Below are 16,367 nucleotides of genomic sequence, written 5' to 3'. Positions count from 1 at the left end.
TTGCAGCAGTGGTGGCTTTTTTAAAAAAATATGTGGCGGCGGGGGGAGGTTTAAAAATATGCGGTGGCGGCGGGGGGAGGTTTAAAAATATGCGGTGGCGGCGGCAGGGGGGTTTAAAATATGTAGCGCCGAGAGAGGGCAGTTAAGGATGCAGCTCGGGCGACTTCGTTGTGTGAAACGAAGTTCGTTGTGGGAAGCAAGACCTGAAGTTCGTTGTGCGCAGCGTTCACTGTGCGAGGCGTCCGTTATGCGAGGCACCACTGTACAGCAAAGGCAAGAGGAAAAATCCAGAGTAGATTTCGTCTGCAGAAGCACGCGGCTATGGGGGATATTACCCATCTGTCTAAAATGTCTCGCCTATCTACTGGAAAAGAGCTTACCCCAGGATAAGTACATAAATCTCGTTCTCCTGCCAGTAAACAAAAACTAGGAACACTGTTGCTTTTAAGATATATATTTATTTCTGATTGGTTTTAGTATTTGTATTTAATTGTCCTCTCTTTAATTATAGGCTTTGTCCAGATTACATCAGTTGAAGCTCTTAGGTCACACCTTAGTTGTTGAATTTGCAAAGGGACAAGATCATGTTCAATTACAAGATCAACCTACATATTCTGAAAAAAAGAAAAGGTATGTTGTTTTTTAAATTTGTTCTGAATAATTGTGTACAGTTATTTATTTATTTTTTTAAGTTATTTGATTTGATGTAATTCTTAAAATATAGGACAAATAGTATGAGTGAAGTGGTGTTGCAGAAAGTAAACAAACTGTACTTACATGCTAGCCACACAGGTAAGTTTCTCAGCATATGTGCATAGGATTTTTTTTAGGTATGTGGTACCACAGACTTAGGGCCCCTTTTACAAATCCATTGTAGTGATTCTCTCACAGCATATGCTTCAAAGCCCATAGGAACTGAATGGACTTCGGTGCATTTGCCCCGGGGGTCTCACTACCACGGCTTTGTAAAAGGAGCCCTTAGTTAGGTCTGTGGCTTTTTTCACCCTTCCTTGTTAGTAAGGATTCTCTGCATTCTGGAATTCCACTCCTGTTTCTGTGCATCCTGCTTATACAGTAGCATCTCGGTTATCCAGCACCCACGGGGATTGGTGGATACCGGATAACCGTTTTTTTGGTTAATTGAGAGTGTGTTAGAAACCTTCTCCAACACACTCTCAATTCCCCGCCCGCCCTGAACCACCAGTGTAACAGTAGTCTTGAGCCACAAAGCCCTCCTCCCTTCCTCTCTCAAGCCCCAAAATGGCAGAAGAAGGTGGCAACGGTCTTAAGCCGCGAACTCCCTCCCTCCTCTCCCTTTCTTAACAGAGTGCAGCCGGTCAGCAGGAGGTGGCCAGCCCTAGCAGGGAGAGGAGAGAGCAAGGGAGTTTGCCACCTGCTTCTGCCACTTCGGGGCTTGGAAGGAGGGAGAAGTGCTTTGTGGCTCAGGACTGCTGCCACACTGGTGCTTCAGGGCAGGAGGGGGGATTCAGAGCTTCTTCAGGTCTTAGGGGCCTTAAGGGAGGGAGGGAGGAGGGCTTTGTGGCTCAGAACCGCTGCCATGCTGGTGCTTTGGGACAGAAGGGAGAGTATTCATAGCTGCTTGGGGGCTTGGGCGAGGGAGGATTTACAGCTCAGAATGCTGCCGCTAGTGCTTCAGGGACACTTTTTGTTCCCCCACTGGTAATTTTTTTTGCCGGTTGTTTGAGAGTCCTGGTTATCTGAGACCCAGTTAACCAAGACTCTACTGTAGTTCCATGCTCAGTACAAATATGACTACAAATTTTTCTTCAATCACTATGGTGCCAGTCATTTGGCAAAGAAGGAAATTGAAATGACAGTTTATGAAACAAAAGAGAAATATGGAAATATAAGTTTCTTCATCATCTCTCCAGAACGGCACTGATGGGTAATAGCTCATCATGACCAGCAAGTGGAGACCAGCAGCTCACTGATAGGTAATAGCTCATCATGACCAGCAGGTGGAGACTGAGACAAACTTTTGGCTGTAGTACAAGTGGCTGTGCAGTCCCTAATACACTCTGTCTGTTTTCAGTTTCCAGGCGGTGGTGGTAAGCTGTTGCAGTTTTCCCTGGTTTAGTGTAGGGCTGTTGGAAGTTGTTTACCAAATGTTCAGAACCTATTTCCATGGACATTATAATCCTTCGTTCTCAACACCCTTGCTTCGCACTATCAAACTGTCCTCCCAAACTCATTGACACCATGTTTGTGACAGCTCTTATGCACATTTTAAAAAATTGGAAATCATCTACATTACTAGACTACACCTTTTGGTGGAACTCTTTGAGCATGTACCATAAATTTGAATCATATGCATATGAAAAGAACATGATATCTCGTTTCTCTACAAAATTGATGCGAAATAAATCACCTTGGTCGTTCTTAGATTCATATGTTCATTCTGCCTCGTAGACACTTCTACCTCTCTCTTTTTCTCCCTCTTTCTCTTTCTCCTTCTTTACCTTTCTTTTTTCTTTTACTTCATCCTCTCTGCTTATCTACCCTTTCTATTTCTTTTCTTAGCAGTTTCAAATACTCTGAATTCTTCTTAATAATTTGTTATATGCAAATGAATGCAATTACGGTTTCTTTTGTTTCTACATCACTATTTCTTATTCAATTTTCATGTACTTGAACTGCTTTCTGTATATTATTTATAATATTCAATAAAATTATTGAACTCAGGAAGTTGTTTAGTGGCCTTCTTGTCCTTGTCTGGTGCTGGACTGAGCTTGGGGGGACCGTTTCAGGGGTCCATCCGATCTCTGGGGTGTCACACTCAACGGGTCGAGTCCCTCCCCCCATTTCCTTCACCTCCCCAAAAATTTTTCTAGAGAGGCATATGGCTTAGAGAGCCCTTTGCGAGTGCCTTGTGCATCAGCAGCAGGCAGTGGGGAATCCCAGGCTTCCCTCACCGTCCACACAGGGATTCCCCCAGCCACCGACTGTCAGAGAAATAAGGTTTTCCTTACCGCCGATAGTGCTGGGACTCCCTTACCACTGCTGCCGGCTTGCCTGCTTTTGCAACTGGGGCGGTTCAGGCCTCTTTGCCACTGGAGGCCTCGGGGGAGTATTTTCGGTGGGTTTTATGCCGGTTTTGGTGGGAAGCTCCTCCATCTTGTCAGGTGTCCTTCTCCCTGTTTTGGAGAGACATGGGCAGGTTTCTGCTGGGTCTCCTGCTTTGGCAGTGAGTCGCATGGGGCCACCAGGGATTTTTTTGTTTTAGCCTTGTGCAAGGCTTATCTTCAGGCAGCCGGGGGTCCTGCTTCTGCCCCAGGGGTCCCAGGTTTTTTTGGGTTTTTTTTTTTGGGGGGGGGGGGTTTGCTTTCTCTGTGTCCAGCCCTGTTCGGTCTCCCTCTGTGCTGGTTTCACTCCCATCACCCGCAGTTTCGTCCAAGTGACCTAGGGTCTCTTGAGATGAAAACTTTTTTGGGGGGGAGCCGTTTTCGGTTGAAGAGGACTTGGACCCCTTGATAGACCTCCAGGATCCTTTCGGGGGGACGGATGCTGCTGGCGGAGGTTTCTCGGAACTGCCTACTGACGAGGATGTGTCTGTGGTGCACATTTCTCAGTGGATCGAGCTCGAGAACGACGCAAAGGAGCCTCCGCGTGTGTGGCTTCTGGGAATCTGTTCAGCTTCCTGCTCTTTTCCTATGCATCAGGATATTCTGCATATTGTGCTGGTAAAATGGAAGGCGCCAGAAACACCTTTTCATTTTGCGCTGCCTAAGGCCCACTGTATCCCATTCCGGAGGGTGATAGGGATATCTTGAAGTTGCCCATGGTGGATGCGGTGATTTCAGCCATCGCAAAATGACATATAGTGCTGGTAAAGGGTGGCTCGGCTTTGCGGGTCTCTGAAGAGCGTAAGTTTGAGTCCCTTCTTAAGCAGTTTTGCCCTGGCGGTTGGAGTCCCTTCTTAAGCAGTGACTGCCCTGGTGGTGAAGACGGTGATGTGTGGTAGTCTGGTGGCTCGGGCTTGTTTTTGGTGGTCTGAGCGGGTCCTTGATTGGGAGTCTGATGACTGGTCCTTGGTGGATCAGGAGTTAGCTAAGATTGAGATGGGCGCTTCTTATCTCTCGGATGCCATGTACGATCTGTTGCAGGCTTCAGCCAAGTTCATGGCTCTTGGTGTGGCTACGTGTTGCACCCTGTGGTTTGGTCGGCAGACGTGGTGTCGAAAACAAAACTTATGAAATTTCCCTTTCAGGGATCTTTCTTGTTTGGTGAGGATCTGGACAAGTTGGTACAGACCTTGACTGATTCTAAGGTGTCCCGTCTTCCTGAAGACCATGCTGGCGTTGCTTGTGGGCGTTTGTGTGATTTTTGCTGATACCGCTCTGGTTGTGAGGTTATTTCTTTCAGTGCATGCAGTCCTTTTGGAAGCATGATTCCTCCACAGTCTCTCCGCCGCCCACCCTGCCCAATGACTCCTTGCGGACTCTTCCCCTGGTGCCAGTAGGGAGTTTTACCAGGGTAGGCCAAGATCACGACGGTTCAGTGGGTCCTGGAGGCGATTCGGGAATGATATGCTCTGGTGTTTTCCAGGCCCTTGCCAGATCCCTTCCTATCTTCTCCTTGTCAGGTGGCATGGAACAAACGGGCTTTTCGTCAGATGCTACAACGGTTGCTAGACCTCAAAGTGGTAGTTCCAGTGCCTCCTCAGGAGTTTCGTACAGGCAGGTATTCCATTTACTTCGTTGTGCCCAAGAAAGAGAGATCTTTTCGGCTTATCTGGGATCTGAAGGGAATAAATCAAGGAAAACTTTTGTTGTTTACCTGCAATTGTATCACTTTCTTTTCCAGAGATAAAATTTTAAAAAAGATTTGACATTGATATGAGAACATTTCTTAAGAACGAAGTGAATATTTCATGCAGTGTCCTAATTTTTTCACATGACTTTAGATGTCTGTCATGCATAGATATCTAAGTGCTGATTTATGGATGTCTAAAATGTGAGTGGTGCAGCACTCTGGTAAGTTCATTAGTGGTCTAATGCATAAAGCAGCCTATGGAATCACAGATCTGTGTCATCGTCTGTAGTTCTAACATTTATTTTATTTTCAAATGAATTAGGTGAATAGGTGTATGTTGTTTTTTTTTTTCAAATCAATTAGGTAAATAGGTATATGATTTTTTTTTTTTAGTTGAGTAAAAAATTATACAACTTGTAACTTTGATATTTACACTTTCACTGTAAATAACAAAGCTACAAGTTGTGATATATTCAAAGTATATTTTTTTTTCTCTGTGAAAATTTCAGTGCTTTCAGCAAACTTTGATGTCATTTGTTTTCACATTTAATATGAATTTGTATTTAAACTTACAACTCTTCTTGTACCTAGATCTGATGACTTGGATAAAGAAGAGAAAGAGATTAAAGAACCACAGCATCCAACTATAGAGTGTGGAATAGCACCAAGTCATGGGTTAGTCTGTAATGGAATTTTCTCCTGATTTTGTTTTAGCCATTTAGGTGATTTCTGTTTGACACACACAATAGACTTATAGTTTTGATATGTGGAGGGGCATAAAGAAATGTCTTAAGTCAGATTTGGACGTATGAAGCTAGACGCCCAAAGTTGGCAGTACAGTGGTATCTCGGAATCCGAACACCCCAGAACTCGAACATCTTGGAATCCAAACTCTTTTTAAAATTAAATATTGCCTCGGAATCCGAACGCTGCTTTGAAATCCGAACGTACGGGAACTGCAAGCAGTGCTCAGCCCAAAGCTTCCCGACTGACACAACTTCATGTTTCCGCCTGGGTGGTTCGCGTCAGAGGGAAGCTTTGGGCTGACCTTCTTGCCGTTGCCAATCTTGCTGTCTATGCCAGTGGGGGGCCCAATCTTGCTGTCTAAGCCGGTGGGGGGCCTGATCTTGCTGTCTCTGCCAAGTTTGTGGGACCAAGGAATAAATTAATCCAGTTTCTTTTATTTTCAATGGGAAAAATTGTCTTGGAACTCAAACGTTTTGGAACTCAAACAGTGTTCTGGAACAGATTAAGTTCGGATTCTAAGGTATCACTGTAGTAAAATGTCCATTCTCGAAAAATACATCTAGAATTTTTTTTTTTTTTTAAATCGCTTATGTGGAAGTCTAAGCTGTTGATCGTTCAGACCACATTTTCAACCAAAAATTCATCTTAAGTCCCAAAGGCTCAGAACAAGACCATTTGGATGTAGGAGGAGCCAGCATTGTGATGGACTGGCCACCCAGACATGGCAACAGAGCATTGGTGCACCTTACAAGGCACTGCTGTGAACATCACAAAAAGGGTGCCACATAAACATCTCACCAGAACTCCCTTATAGGATATGGTGACCCCCCAAAACAAACAACAAAAACACCCCCCAAAATCCACTATACCCACCTGTCTACAACCCTTTATATATCAGTTTGTATCAGTTTGTGTTAGAATAGATTTAATCTGTATATAATGTCATATTTTGTCTACCCTTTTTTATTGTATCTATTGGAAAACTGTAATACGCATTGAAATACATGATTTTGCGTAGATAACAAATCTTATTAAATTTGAAACTTGAAACTTACATGACAATACAGTAGGGTTTTGGTGGGCTCACATTTTCCACCATGAATGTAGTGGTTAGAGTGCCTTGTGGACCTGGGTCCTCCTCTCTATTGTTTACTAGCCCACTCCCCAGGCTACTTAAGACACCTGTATGCTTTCCTATAGCAGGTGCTAATGTTTCGGAGACAGTTATGTCCGTTTTTATTCTGATATTTGTGACTGTGTGAGGGGGTCAGTAATCACTGGGGGAGTGTGGGGCGATCTTTATGTTGTTTCTGCAGGTTGAGGGGTGGTAGACTCGAGCAATGTAAGGAAATTCTTCTTTATGGAGAAGGTGGTGGATGCCTGGAATGCACTCCCGAGAGAGGTAGTGGAGATGAAGACGGTGACGGAGTTCAAAAAAGCGTGGGATGAACACAGAGGATCTAGAATCAGAAAATTATAGTAAATATTGAAGAACTAAGGCATGTACTGGACAGACTTCACAGTCTGTGTCTGTATATGATCATTTGGTAGAGGATGGGTTGGGAGGGCTTCAATGGCTGGGTTGGTGTAGATGGGCTGGAGTGAGCTAAGTATTTGGAACCTAAGAACAGTATGGGCAGAGCTTTGGATTCTTGCCCAGAAATAGCTAAGAGAAAAAAACCTCAACAAATTTTTAGATTGAATCAGGTTGGGCAGACTGGATAGACTATTCGGGTCTTTATCTTCTGTCATCTACTATGTTACTATGTTATCTGGTCAATTGGGATACCTTTTTGCCACTTATACTTGCTTTTACATCGGAAAGGGTGGTAGATGCATGGAAGTCTCCTGGAAGAGGTGGTGGAAACAGAGACTGTGTCTGAATTCAAGAGGGCCTGGGATAGGCACATGGGATCTCTCAGAGAGAGAAAGATAATGGTTACTGTGGATGGGCAGACTAGATGGGCCATTTGGCCTTTATTAACCATCATGTTTCTAACTCACAACGTATAAGTTTCGTCCTGGAAGTCTAGTGAAACATTCTATTATCCCTGCAGGACGACTAAGTCTAGGTTAGCCCACATTCCGTCCAAATACCGCCATAACCACTGATGGCAACAGCACACAACAAAAATGCAACTCGGTTTTTCAGCTGAAGATACGAGACTGGAAGTGTATAGGGCTGGACCCCCTGGTGTAACCACGGCCGAAGTCCATACTGCTCTGTGTTTCCTCCATGACCCCTGATAGGCCAAATGGTCTGCTGCATAGCATCTCACCCAGGAAGGGTGATTCTCGTGACCCTGGATTGATCCATGCAACCTTGGTATGCAAATCTAGTATGCCTACAAATGTACAAATGTTTCCGGCTTCAGGTGTATCCGGATTTTCTCACACAGGGGCCATTTGTTCTGGAACAGAGATCTCAAAGTCCCTCCTTGAGGGCTGCAATCCAGTCGGGTTTTCAGGATTTCCCCAATGAATATGCATTGAAAGCAGTGCATGCACATAGATCTCATGCATATTCATTGGGGAAATCCTGAAAACCTGACTGGATTGCGCCCCTCAAGGAGGGACTTTGAGACCCCTGCTTTAGAAGATCTGCGTTATTTCGGTCTTACAGCATGGCTCTTGATCGAGCTGCGCTCACCAAAAGAGGATATTCAGAAGTGTTCATTAACACCTTACTGAAGGCTAAGAAACCATCACTCTTTCAGCATTTGCCACAGGATAATTTTCAGCGGTGGTGCAATAGGGAGAATCTGGAGCCCATCAAAGCCCCAGTATCGTCGGTACTGGCCTTCTTTCAAGAGGGCCTGTACAAGGGATTAGCAGTGGCATCTCTTAAGTGCAGATGGCAGGCCTGGCTTGCTTTAGAGGCAGAGAGAACCGAGTCTCCCTGGCTGCTCACCCAGACATTACTAGATTCTTCAAAGGATCCCAGAGGCTCAGGCTTCTGATCCAAGATCCCTTCTTTTCCTGGAATCTCAACATCGTGTTAGAAGGTCTTCGGAGGGCCCATGTAAGCCTTTGGAGTAAGCTTCTGTCATGGATCTTATGATCAAAGTGGTGTTCTTAGTTTCAATTACCTTAGCTAGAGAAGTCTCAGAATTGCAAGCTTTGTCATGCAGGGAACCGTTTCTTCGGATCACAGAATCAGAATAATCAAAATGTTTAAAAAAAGCACATTGTTAAGCATCATATCAGCCAGTGTTCAATCTACAGTAAAGCTTTTTTTTCAAACAGCTAGTTTTCAACTCCTTGTGAAAAGCAGAATAATTTAAAATATTATTTACCGTATTTTCACGCATATAACGCGCGTTATACACGATTTTACAAACCGTGCATAACCATGCGCGTTATACGCGTGAGCGCGTTTTACAACTTTTTTTTTACATAGTTCCCCCCCCCCGACGTCCGATTCACCCCGAAGGACCGCTCGCACTCGCACACCCACCCCGAAGGACCGCTCGCACCCCCACAGCCTTCCCCCCCCATCATGGAGAAGCTCCTACCGTTGTCCTGCTGCTTCCTCTGCCGGCGGTCCCGGCCCTTCTGTGAGCCCTGCGTCTGCTGCTTCCTCTTCCGGCGGTTCCGGCCCTTCTGTGAGCCCTGCGTCTGCTGCTTCCTCTTCCGGCGGTCCCGGCCCTTCTGTGAGCCCTGCGTCTGCACTGCTTCCTCTTCCGGCGGTCCCGCCCTTTCGCTGACGTCAGAGAAAGGGTGAGACTGCCGGAAGAGGAAGCAGCGCAGACGCAGGGCTCACAGGAGGGGCGGGACCGCCGGAAGAGGAAGCAGCAGACGCAGGGCTCACAGAAGGGCCGGGACCGCCGGAAGAGGAAGCAGCAGACTTCAAGGGGGAGAGGAGAGTCGGGGCGGGCGAAAGGAGAGTCGGGGCGGCCAGAGGAGAGTCGGGGCGGGTGAAAGGAGAGTCGGGCGGCGACGGGAGAGTCGGGGCGGCATGCGCAGTATATAAAAATTTCTTTACATAAATTACAGTTTCCCGCGCGCAATACCAGTGTACGCGTTTTACACGGGTTTGCGGTATATGAGTGAAAATACAGTAATTCTTCAGGTAAAAAAATCCAAAGTAGTGTACCTGCATAGCAGATCTCTGGATGGAATCCTGGGGGGGATAGTAGAGAGAATGCGATCCTGGGTCTAAAGACCTCAGAAGGGGTGGTGATCATTCTCATTCTTCCCTTCATTCTCACACCCGGAGAAGAGAACCAGAAGCCATGGGGACAGATGTTCTCATGCAACCTTGTTTTTTTTTTTTAAATCTTGCCTCTTTGGCCTCTCTTTGTCAAGAAGATCCAGACGATTATGACTTGTATAAACCTGGCTTTTTTAATTGCTTCAAACTTGCAGTTGAACCCTTGGTAATACTGACTTGGTCTGTTATTTACGTTATAACATGGTGAAATTGACAGCACAAATTAGGTGAGTTGTTAAAAAAAGTCCCCTCCCATTCTATATAATTATTAAAAAACCCCAACAAAAAACTGATACTGAAACTAATATTCAGGCATTCTACCTAATTCAGTGTAAATTTATGTTTATATTAATATTATCATATTCTTATTCCACAGATTGGCATTTCCTATGAATTCTTTGTTGAAATATCTGTATCCTCCACCCTCAAGTGCAGTTCTGACAAATATAGCTAATACATTGGCAAGTGTGCCAAAATTCTATGTTCAGGTAACTTCTGTTTTTTTGGGGCATTTTTTTCTGTAAAGGGAAATATACATGTTTTATATGCTATTACAGTAATGTACAAGTAAAAATCAATATAAGTTATAAAGGATATTTACTCCAGTATAGGCTGAGACCATGCTAACAAAAGATCTGTTTTCTAATCTTAAGTTTTTGCTAATACTGAACATTAAATGATTTGAAAGGAGTACAGTACTCCCCCGATATTTGCCGGGGTTCTGTTCCAGGAACCCCCGCGAATCTTGAAAAACCGCAAATACAGTTTTTCATGGAGAGACTGGAGAGGGCAATGGGAGAGGCAGGAGAGAGCAGCCGGAGTGCCGGCTAGTGCAGGAAATCACTCGCTGTATGCTCCGACCGCCTCTTCCTGCACTAAATTGGGCCTTACCAATTAGGAACTGCATGTCAAAGCAGCTCCTGATTGGATAAGGCCCGACTTAGTGCAGGAAGAGGCAGTTGGAGCATACAGCGAGTGATTTCCTGCACTCACTGGAGCTCCGGCTGCTCTCTCCTGCTTCTCCAGTTGTCCTCTCCTTGTCGGCGGTTCGTGGTTGGAAAATACCGCGAATGACCGGGACTGCGAACCACTGACCGCGAACGACCGGGGGAACATTGCATATTCAATGAGAATAATATGTAAGCTTCTGTGAAGTGCAATCTATAGTTGGGCTTTCATTTGCAATTATGAACCATAATACATGTGAATTGTACATGGTTCTTAATTGCATGTGAACTGTATAATGAATACAAAATTCAAACACATACTTTAATATAGTTAGATGCCATCAACTCGTGTTTGAATCCTAGCGACTTGATGAATTACAAATCTAAAAAGAGATTGGTTTTGTGCTAGTCCAGTAAGGTCTTCTAGAGTCATCCTCATGGTTGTTTCCAACATGTCCAGCCATCTGATTGCATGGTTTCTTTGATCTTCCCAAGCATAATGTCCTCCTCCAATGATATTTCTCTTCTAACAGTATGACCAAAATAAGACAATCACAACTTCATCAATTGGACTTTGAGTGACATAACCGGTTTGATCTCTTCTGGAATCAATTTGTTAGTTTTTCTGGTGGTCTATGACACACATAAAATTCTTCTCTAGCACCAAAGCTCAAAAGAATCAGTCTTCTTTCTGTCTTGTTTCCGTAGTGTCCAGCTGTTGCATCGCAGACCACAGAGAAAATGAGTGCATGGACAAGTCTGATCTTCATTTGGAGTGTTATTTCCTTGCCTTTTAATACTTTATCAAGAGCCTTCATTGAAAAGTGACCCAGTGCTATTCTGTGGAGTATTTCCCTGCTACCGTGTTTCCACGAAAATAAGACACTGAGTATATTAATTTTGGGCCCAAAAAACGCACTAGGTCTTATTTGGGGGGTAGGTCTTCTAACATAAGAACATAAGAATTGCCACTGCTGGGTCAGACCAGTGGTCCATCGTGCCTAGCAGTCTGCTCCCGCGGCGGCCCTTAGGTCAAAGACCAGTGCCCTAACTGAGTCAAGCCTTACCTGTGTACGTTCCGGTTCAGCAGGAACTTGCCTAACTTTGTCTTGAATCCCTGGAGGGTGCTTTCCCCTATAACAGCCTCCGGAAGAGCGTTCCAGTTTTCTACCACTCTCTGGGTGAAGAAGAACTTCCTTATGTTTGTACAGAGTCTATCCCCTTTTGACTTTAGAGAGTGCCCTCCTGTTCTCTCTATCTTGGAGAGAGTGAACAACCTATCTTTATCTACTAAGTCTATTCCCTTCATTATCGTGAATGTTTCCATCATTTCCCCTCTCAGTCTCCTCTTTTCAAGGGAGAAGAGGCCCAGTTTCTCTAATCTCTCACTGTACGGCAACTCCTCCAGCCCCTTAACCATTTTAGTTGCTCTTCTCTGAACCTTTTCAAGTAGTACCGTTCCTTCTTCATGTACGGCGACCAGTGCTGGACGCAGTATTCCAGGTGGGGGGCGTACCATGGCCCGGTACAGCGGCATGATAACCTTCTCCAATCTGTTTGTGATATCCTTATTAATCAATACTAGCATCCTGTTCGCCCTTTTTGCCGCCGCCGCACATTGCTCGGACAGATTCATTGACTTGTCAACCAGTACTCCTAAGTCTCTTTCCTGGGGGTCTCTCTGAGTACTGCACCAGACATCCTGTATTCGTGTATAAGATTTTTGTTACTGATATGCATCACCTTACACTTATCCACGTTAAACCTCATTTGCCATGTCGCAACCCATTTCTCGAGTGTGTTTATGTAAAGTTGCAGGTCTTCGCAATCCTTCTGTGTCTTCACTACTCTGAATAACTTCGTATCGTCTGCAAATTTAATCACCTCACTTGTTGTACCAATTTCCAGGTCGTTTTTTTCATGTACAATTATCATCTCTTCCTTCCTCTCCTTCACCTTCAAATCTTCCTCTTTCCTTTCTCCCCACTGCCCCCTCCCCTGCTCCATGTGCAGCATCTTTCCTTCCCTCTCACCCATCCCCTTGTGCCTTCCCTCCATCCAGGATTATAATGTTAGGAGGAATGTTCCTCCTTCAATTCCCCTGTAAATGTGTGATAACATTAAATTCTACACGTTATATTTACTTTGATCCTACCTAAAAAAATTTGATCAAGTCACACCTCTTCTGATAAAATCTCACTGGCTCCCTATTCAACATAGAATAACCCATAAAATCATACTTTTAACATTCAAAACACTCTGTAATAACCAGCCAGAATTCTTAAACAATTTTCTAATTCCCTACACCCCAACTAGAACACAGATCACAATCACAAAACCTTTTAATGGTTCCATTTCTCATAATAACATAAGAATTGCCGCTACTGGGTCAGACCAGTGGTCCATCATGCCCAGCAATCCGCTCACGCAACAGCCCTTAGGTCAAAGACCAGTGCTCTAACTGAGACCAGCCTCACCTGTGTACATTCCGGTTTAGCAGGAACTTGTCTAACTTTGTCTTGAATCCCTGGAGGGTGTTTTCCCTTATAACAGACTCAGGAAGAGCGTTCCAGTTTTCCACCAACTTTGGGTGAAGAAGAACTTCCTTACGTTTGTACGGAATCTATCCTCTTTTAACTTCAGAGAGTGCCCTCTCATTCTCCCCAGCGTGGAGAGGGTGAACAACCTGTCTTTATCTACTAAGTCTATTCCCTTCAGTATCTTGAATGTTTTGATTATTTCCCCTCTCAGTCTCCTCTTTTCAAGGGAGAAGAGGCCTGGTTTCTATAATCTCTCGCTGTACGGGAACTGCTCCAGCCCCTTAATCATTTTAGTTGCTCTTCTCTGGACCCTTTCGAGTAGTACCGTGTCCTTTTTCATGTAAGATGACCAGTGCTGGATACAGTATTCCAGGTGAGGGCATACCATATTATTAGCACTATACGAACAACAAACTTTTCGTCAGAATCATATCTCTTTGGAACTCATTATCCCTGGAACTACTGGATGAACTTGTGCTAGATCTTTTCAAAGGAAAACTAAAAATGTTTCTTTTTAAAGATATGTTCAACCTCTAATGCACTTAACTTATGAAACATTATCTTCATTTCTGCTTTGGTTATCAGATGGGATCCCCCTTTCTTTTGTATTTCCTCTATATGGCTATCTTTCCTATTTTATAATGTACTTCTTTACCTTAATCCTATCGTTCCAGTAGGTCCTGTATGTTTTAATGTATGTTACCCTATTTTACTATTTTTATTATGTACAAACGCTTAGAAGACTGATAGGCGGTAAATCATTCTTTTTATTTTATTAACTGAATTCTATTGTTTAATGGTTCCTCCCTTCTATTCCTTTTTACATATTACTTTAATTCATTTAGATGCTCCTATCTGCAAAGTTAGGAATTTCTATGAAATATTCTACATGCTTCTCTCCTCTCCACTCCTTCCTGCCCTCCATAGTCCTCCCTACCCTCTTCTAACTCCTTCCTCTGTAATGTTGCCTAGAGCTTGTATAGGTATGTGTGAAGCACAAATGGAAGAAATAAATAAAAATAAATATCAAATTTTTATGAAACTTGAAACTATTATTTATTGATAAAGAAGGATCTGTTGAGGGGTAAATGAATGAGTAGATATAAATATATTTTAGAAGGTTTGAGGAAAGGTATGGGGTCTGAATTGCATTGAGTGTATTTCTTTGATCATTTTCCCAGCTGTTTCCCATTGATGTGGACTATTATTACTTTGTATTTCATTTTGTGTGAAATATGTATATAATGCAAGTTATTTCTAGTGCAAAAGAGACGTGAGACTTGACCAGCGGTTATTCTCCTTTACTTGTGCATTTTGCAGAAGAAATCATCTACAGCTTTGCATCTCCGCCTCCTTATGTCCGTGGGCAGTGCCCCATCTCCTCAGGTTTTCCTTCGTCAAGGGAGTTGAGATGGTGTCTTTTTCTTTGCTCTACAAGTGATTTTTTTTGTGTGTGTGTTATTAATCTGACATTTGAGGTTTTCTGGTGCTCCAGAGGTTCCCAGGATTTCAGGGACCGCTCTGCCTGGGAGAATACAGTCTCTTATTCAGAGGATTGCAGCTGGGGGGGGGGGGCACACTTCTTTTGCAGGCACTTACCTAGCCGTATTGCACTATCACTTAGGACAGCTCAGGTGCGTTCCCCTGTGAATCAGCTCGCCTGTGATTTATTAGACGCATGAGCATAGGCTGAGTGGCACAGTGTCAGTTCAGAGGTATGCCCAGCTGCACCCTCCCCCCCTCTTCAAAGACTCGTGAGGAACTAATGGGATCAAGGGTTTTGGACTTTTCAGAGCCTGTGTAAAAGGCAGTCTGAAGAGACAAGCGGCTGGAGGATGCTAAATGTTTGTCTGAACTGACCTCACTTCAAAAAAGACCCATCTGTGAAGTGTGATCAATGTCTTTTAAGTCGCTCAGAAATGTGAAACTCAACAAGGAAGGAATACACCTTCCTAGAATGGAAACACAGTTTACCTCCCAGTCATTGCAACTGTTTCAATAGAGATCGCACTTCAAGTCGGATACAAAATGATAGAAAAATTGTATCACTGTCCTTCAAGTAATTCAAATGCTGGTTTTCTTTCTTCATATGCTTGTCAAAACATCACTCAAAACACAACAGCCCACTCCCCAATATCGTGCTTACCATTAGCACTGGAAACATATTGCCGCTGTCAATGCTTTATTCTGATCCAGTGCGGAGCTTTGAGCATCTGTGCATTCTCAAAATCTGCCAGCTCCTGCCCCCTCCGAGATTCTCAGAAGGCGGGAGCAGGCAGGCCTTGAGCATGCGCAGATGCAGAAGGCCCTGCAGCAGATTAGAATACAACATTGACGGCGGCAGCAGGTTTCCAGTGCTAATGGTAAGCACAATGTCAAGGAGTGGGGCATGCATGGAGGAGGTTGGTGGGGGTTTGTGTGCACAGAGGATAGTGGCTTCGAGGTTCATCATGGGGGGGCATATTGTCAGAGGAGAAGCATTGGGGCTGCCGCGTCAGGGGCTCTCTGAGAGCAAGAACTTTGGTTTTGAAAAGCGCCTCGAAGGTGAGGAGTAGGGAGGGAGGGAGATGGCTTATTGTGTGGAGAAAGGGGGGACGATGACAGACACTGAATGGAAGACGGGTGGGGAGTGAGAGAAGAACAGATGCTGAATGAAAGTGGAGAGAAGGAGCAGATGCTAGATGGAAGTGGATGAACAGAAGCTGAATCGAAGTGCGGAGGATAGCAGACGCTAGAAGGAAGTGGAGGGAGGGGAGAGCAGATGCTGGATGGAAGTGGGGAGGAGAGAGAGGAGTAGTGGCTGGAAGGAAGTGGGAAGGACAGAGAGGAGCAGACAATGAATGGGAGAGAGAGGGGGAGCAGACACTGGAAGGAAGTGGAAAGGAGAGAGAGCACATACTGGATGGAAGGAGGGGATAAAGGTAAAAGGGCACATGCTGGATTGGAGGAAGAGGCTAGAGTTATTGAGATACTGGAAGGGGTAAGGCAAAGAAGTGGCAAACTGTAGGTAGACACAATGAAAAGAGGGAAATTGAGGACTGGATAGTAAGAAAGAATTTAATCTAGACAGAAGCATAAAATAAATTGAGAAGGAAGACCAGGGAAGAAAAGGAAAGGGAGCGATGCTAATCCAGGGGGGGAGGGGAA

The 16,367-nt window shown here is 44.5% G+C and overlaps 1 protein-coding gene across 2 annotated transcripts in view; it reads left to right on the top strand.

Annotated features, from left to right (window-relative positions):
- Positions 1-16,367, top strand: part of RNPC3 (RNA binding region (RNP1, RRM) containing 3) — a 100,249-nt gene that overhangs the window by 14,586 nt on the left and 69,296 nt on the right. For both annotated transcript variants that reach the window (XM_033916508.1, XM_033916509.1), the window contains exons 3-5: positions 512-630; positions 5,365-5,448; positions 10,110-10,221. In XM_033916508.1, coding sequence (XP_033772399.1) covers positions 512-630; positions 5,365-5,448; positions 10,110-10,221 — 315 coding nt within the window. The remainder of the gene's footprint in view (positions 1-511; positions 631-5,364; positions 5,449-10,109; positions 10,222-16,367) is intronic.

This window comes from Geotrypetes seraphini, chromosome 12 (genome assembly GCF_902459505.1).
Source record: "Geotrypetes seraphini chromosome 12, aGeoSer1.1, whole genome shotgun sequence".
NCBI classification, from domain to species: domain Eukaryota; kingdom Metazoa; phylum Chordata; class Amphibia; order Gymnophiona; family Dermophiidae; genus Geotrypetes; species Geotrypetes seraphini.
Note: the sequence above shows the minus strand (reverse complement) of the source record. Positions and strands in the feature narration are given on the sequence as shown.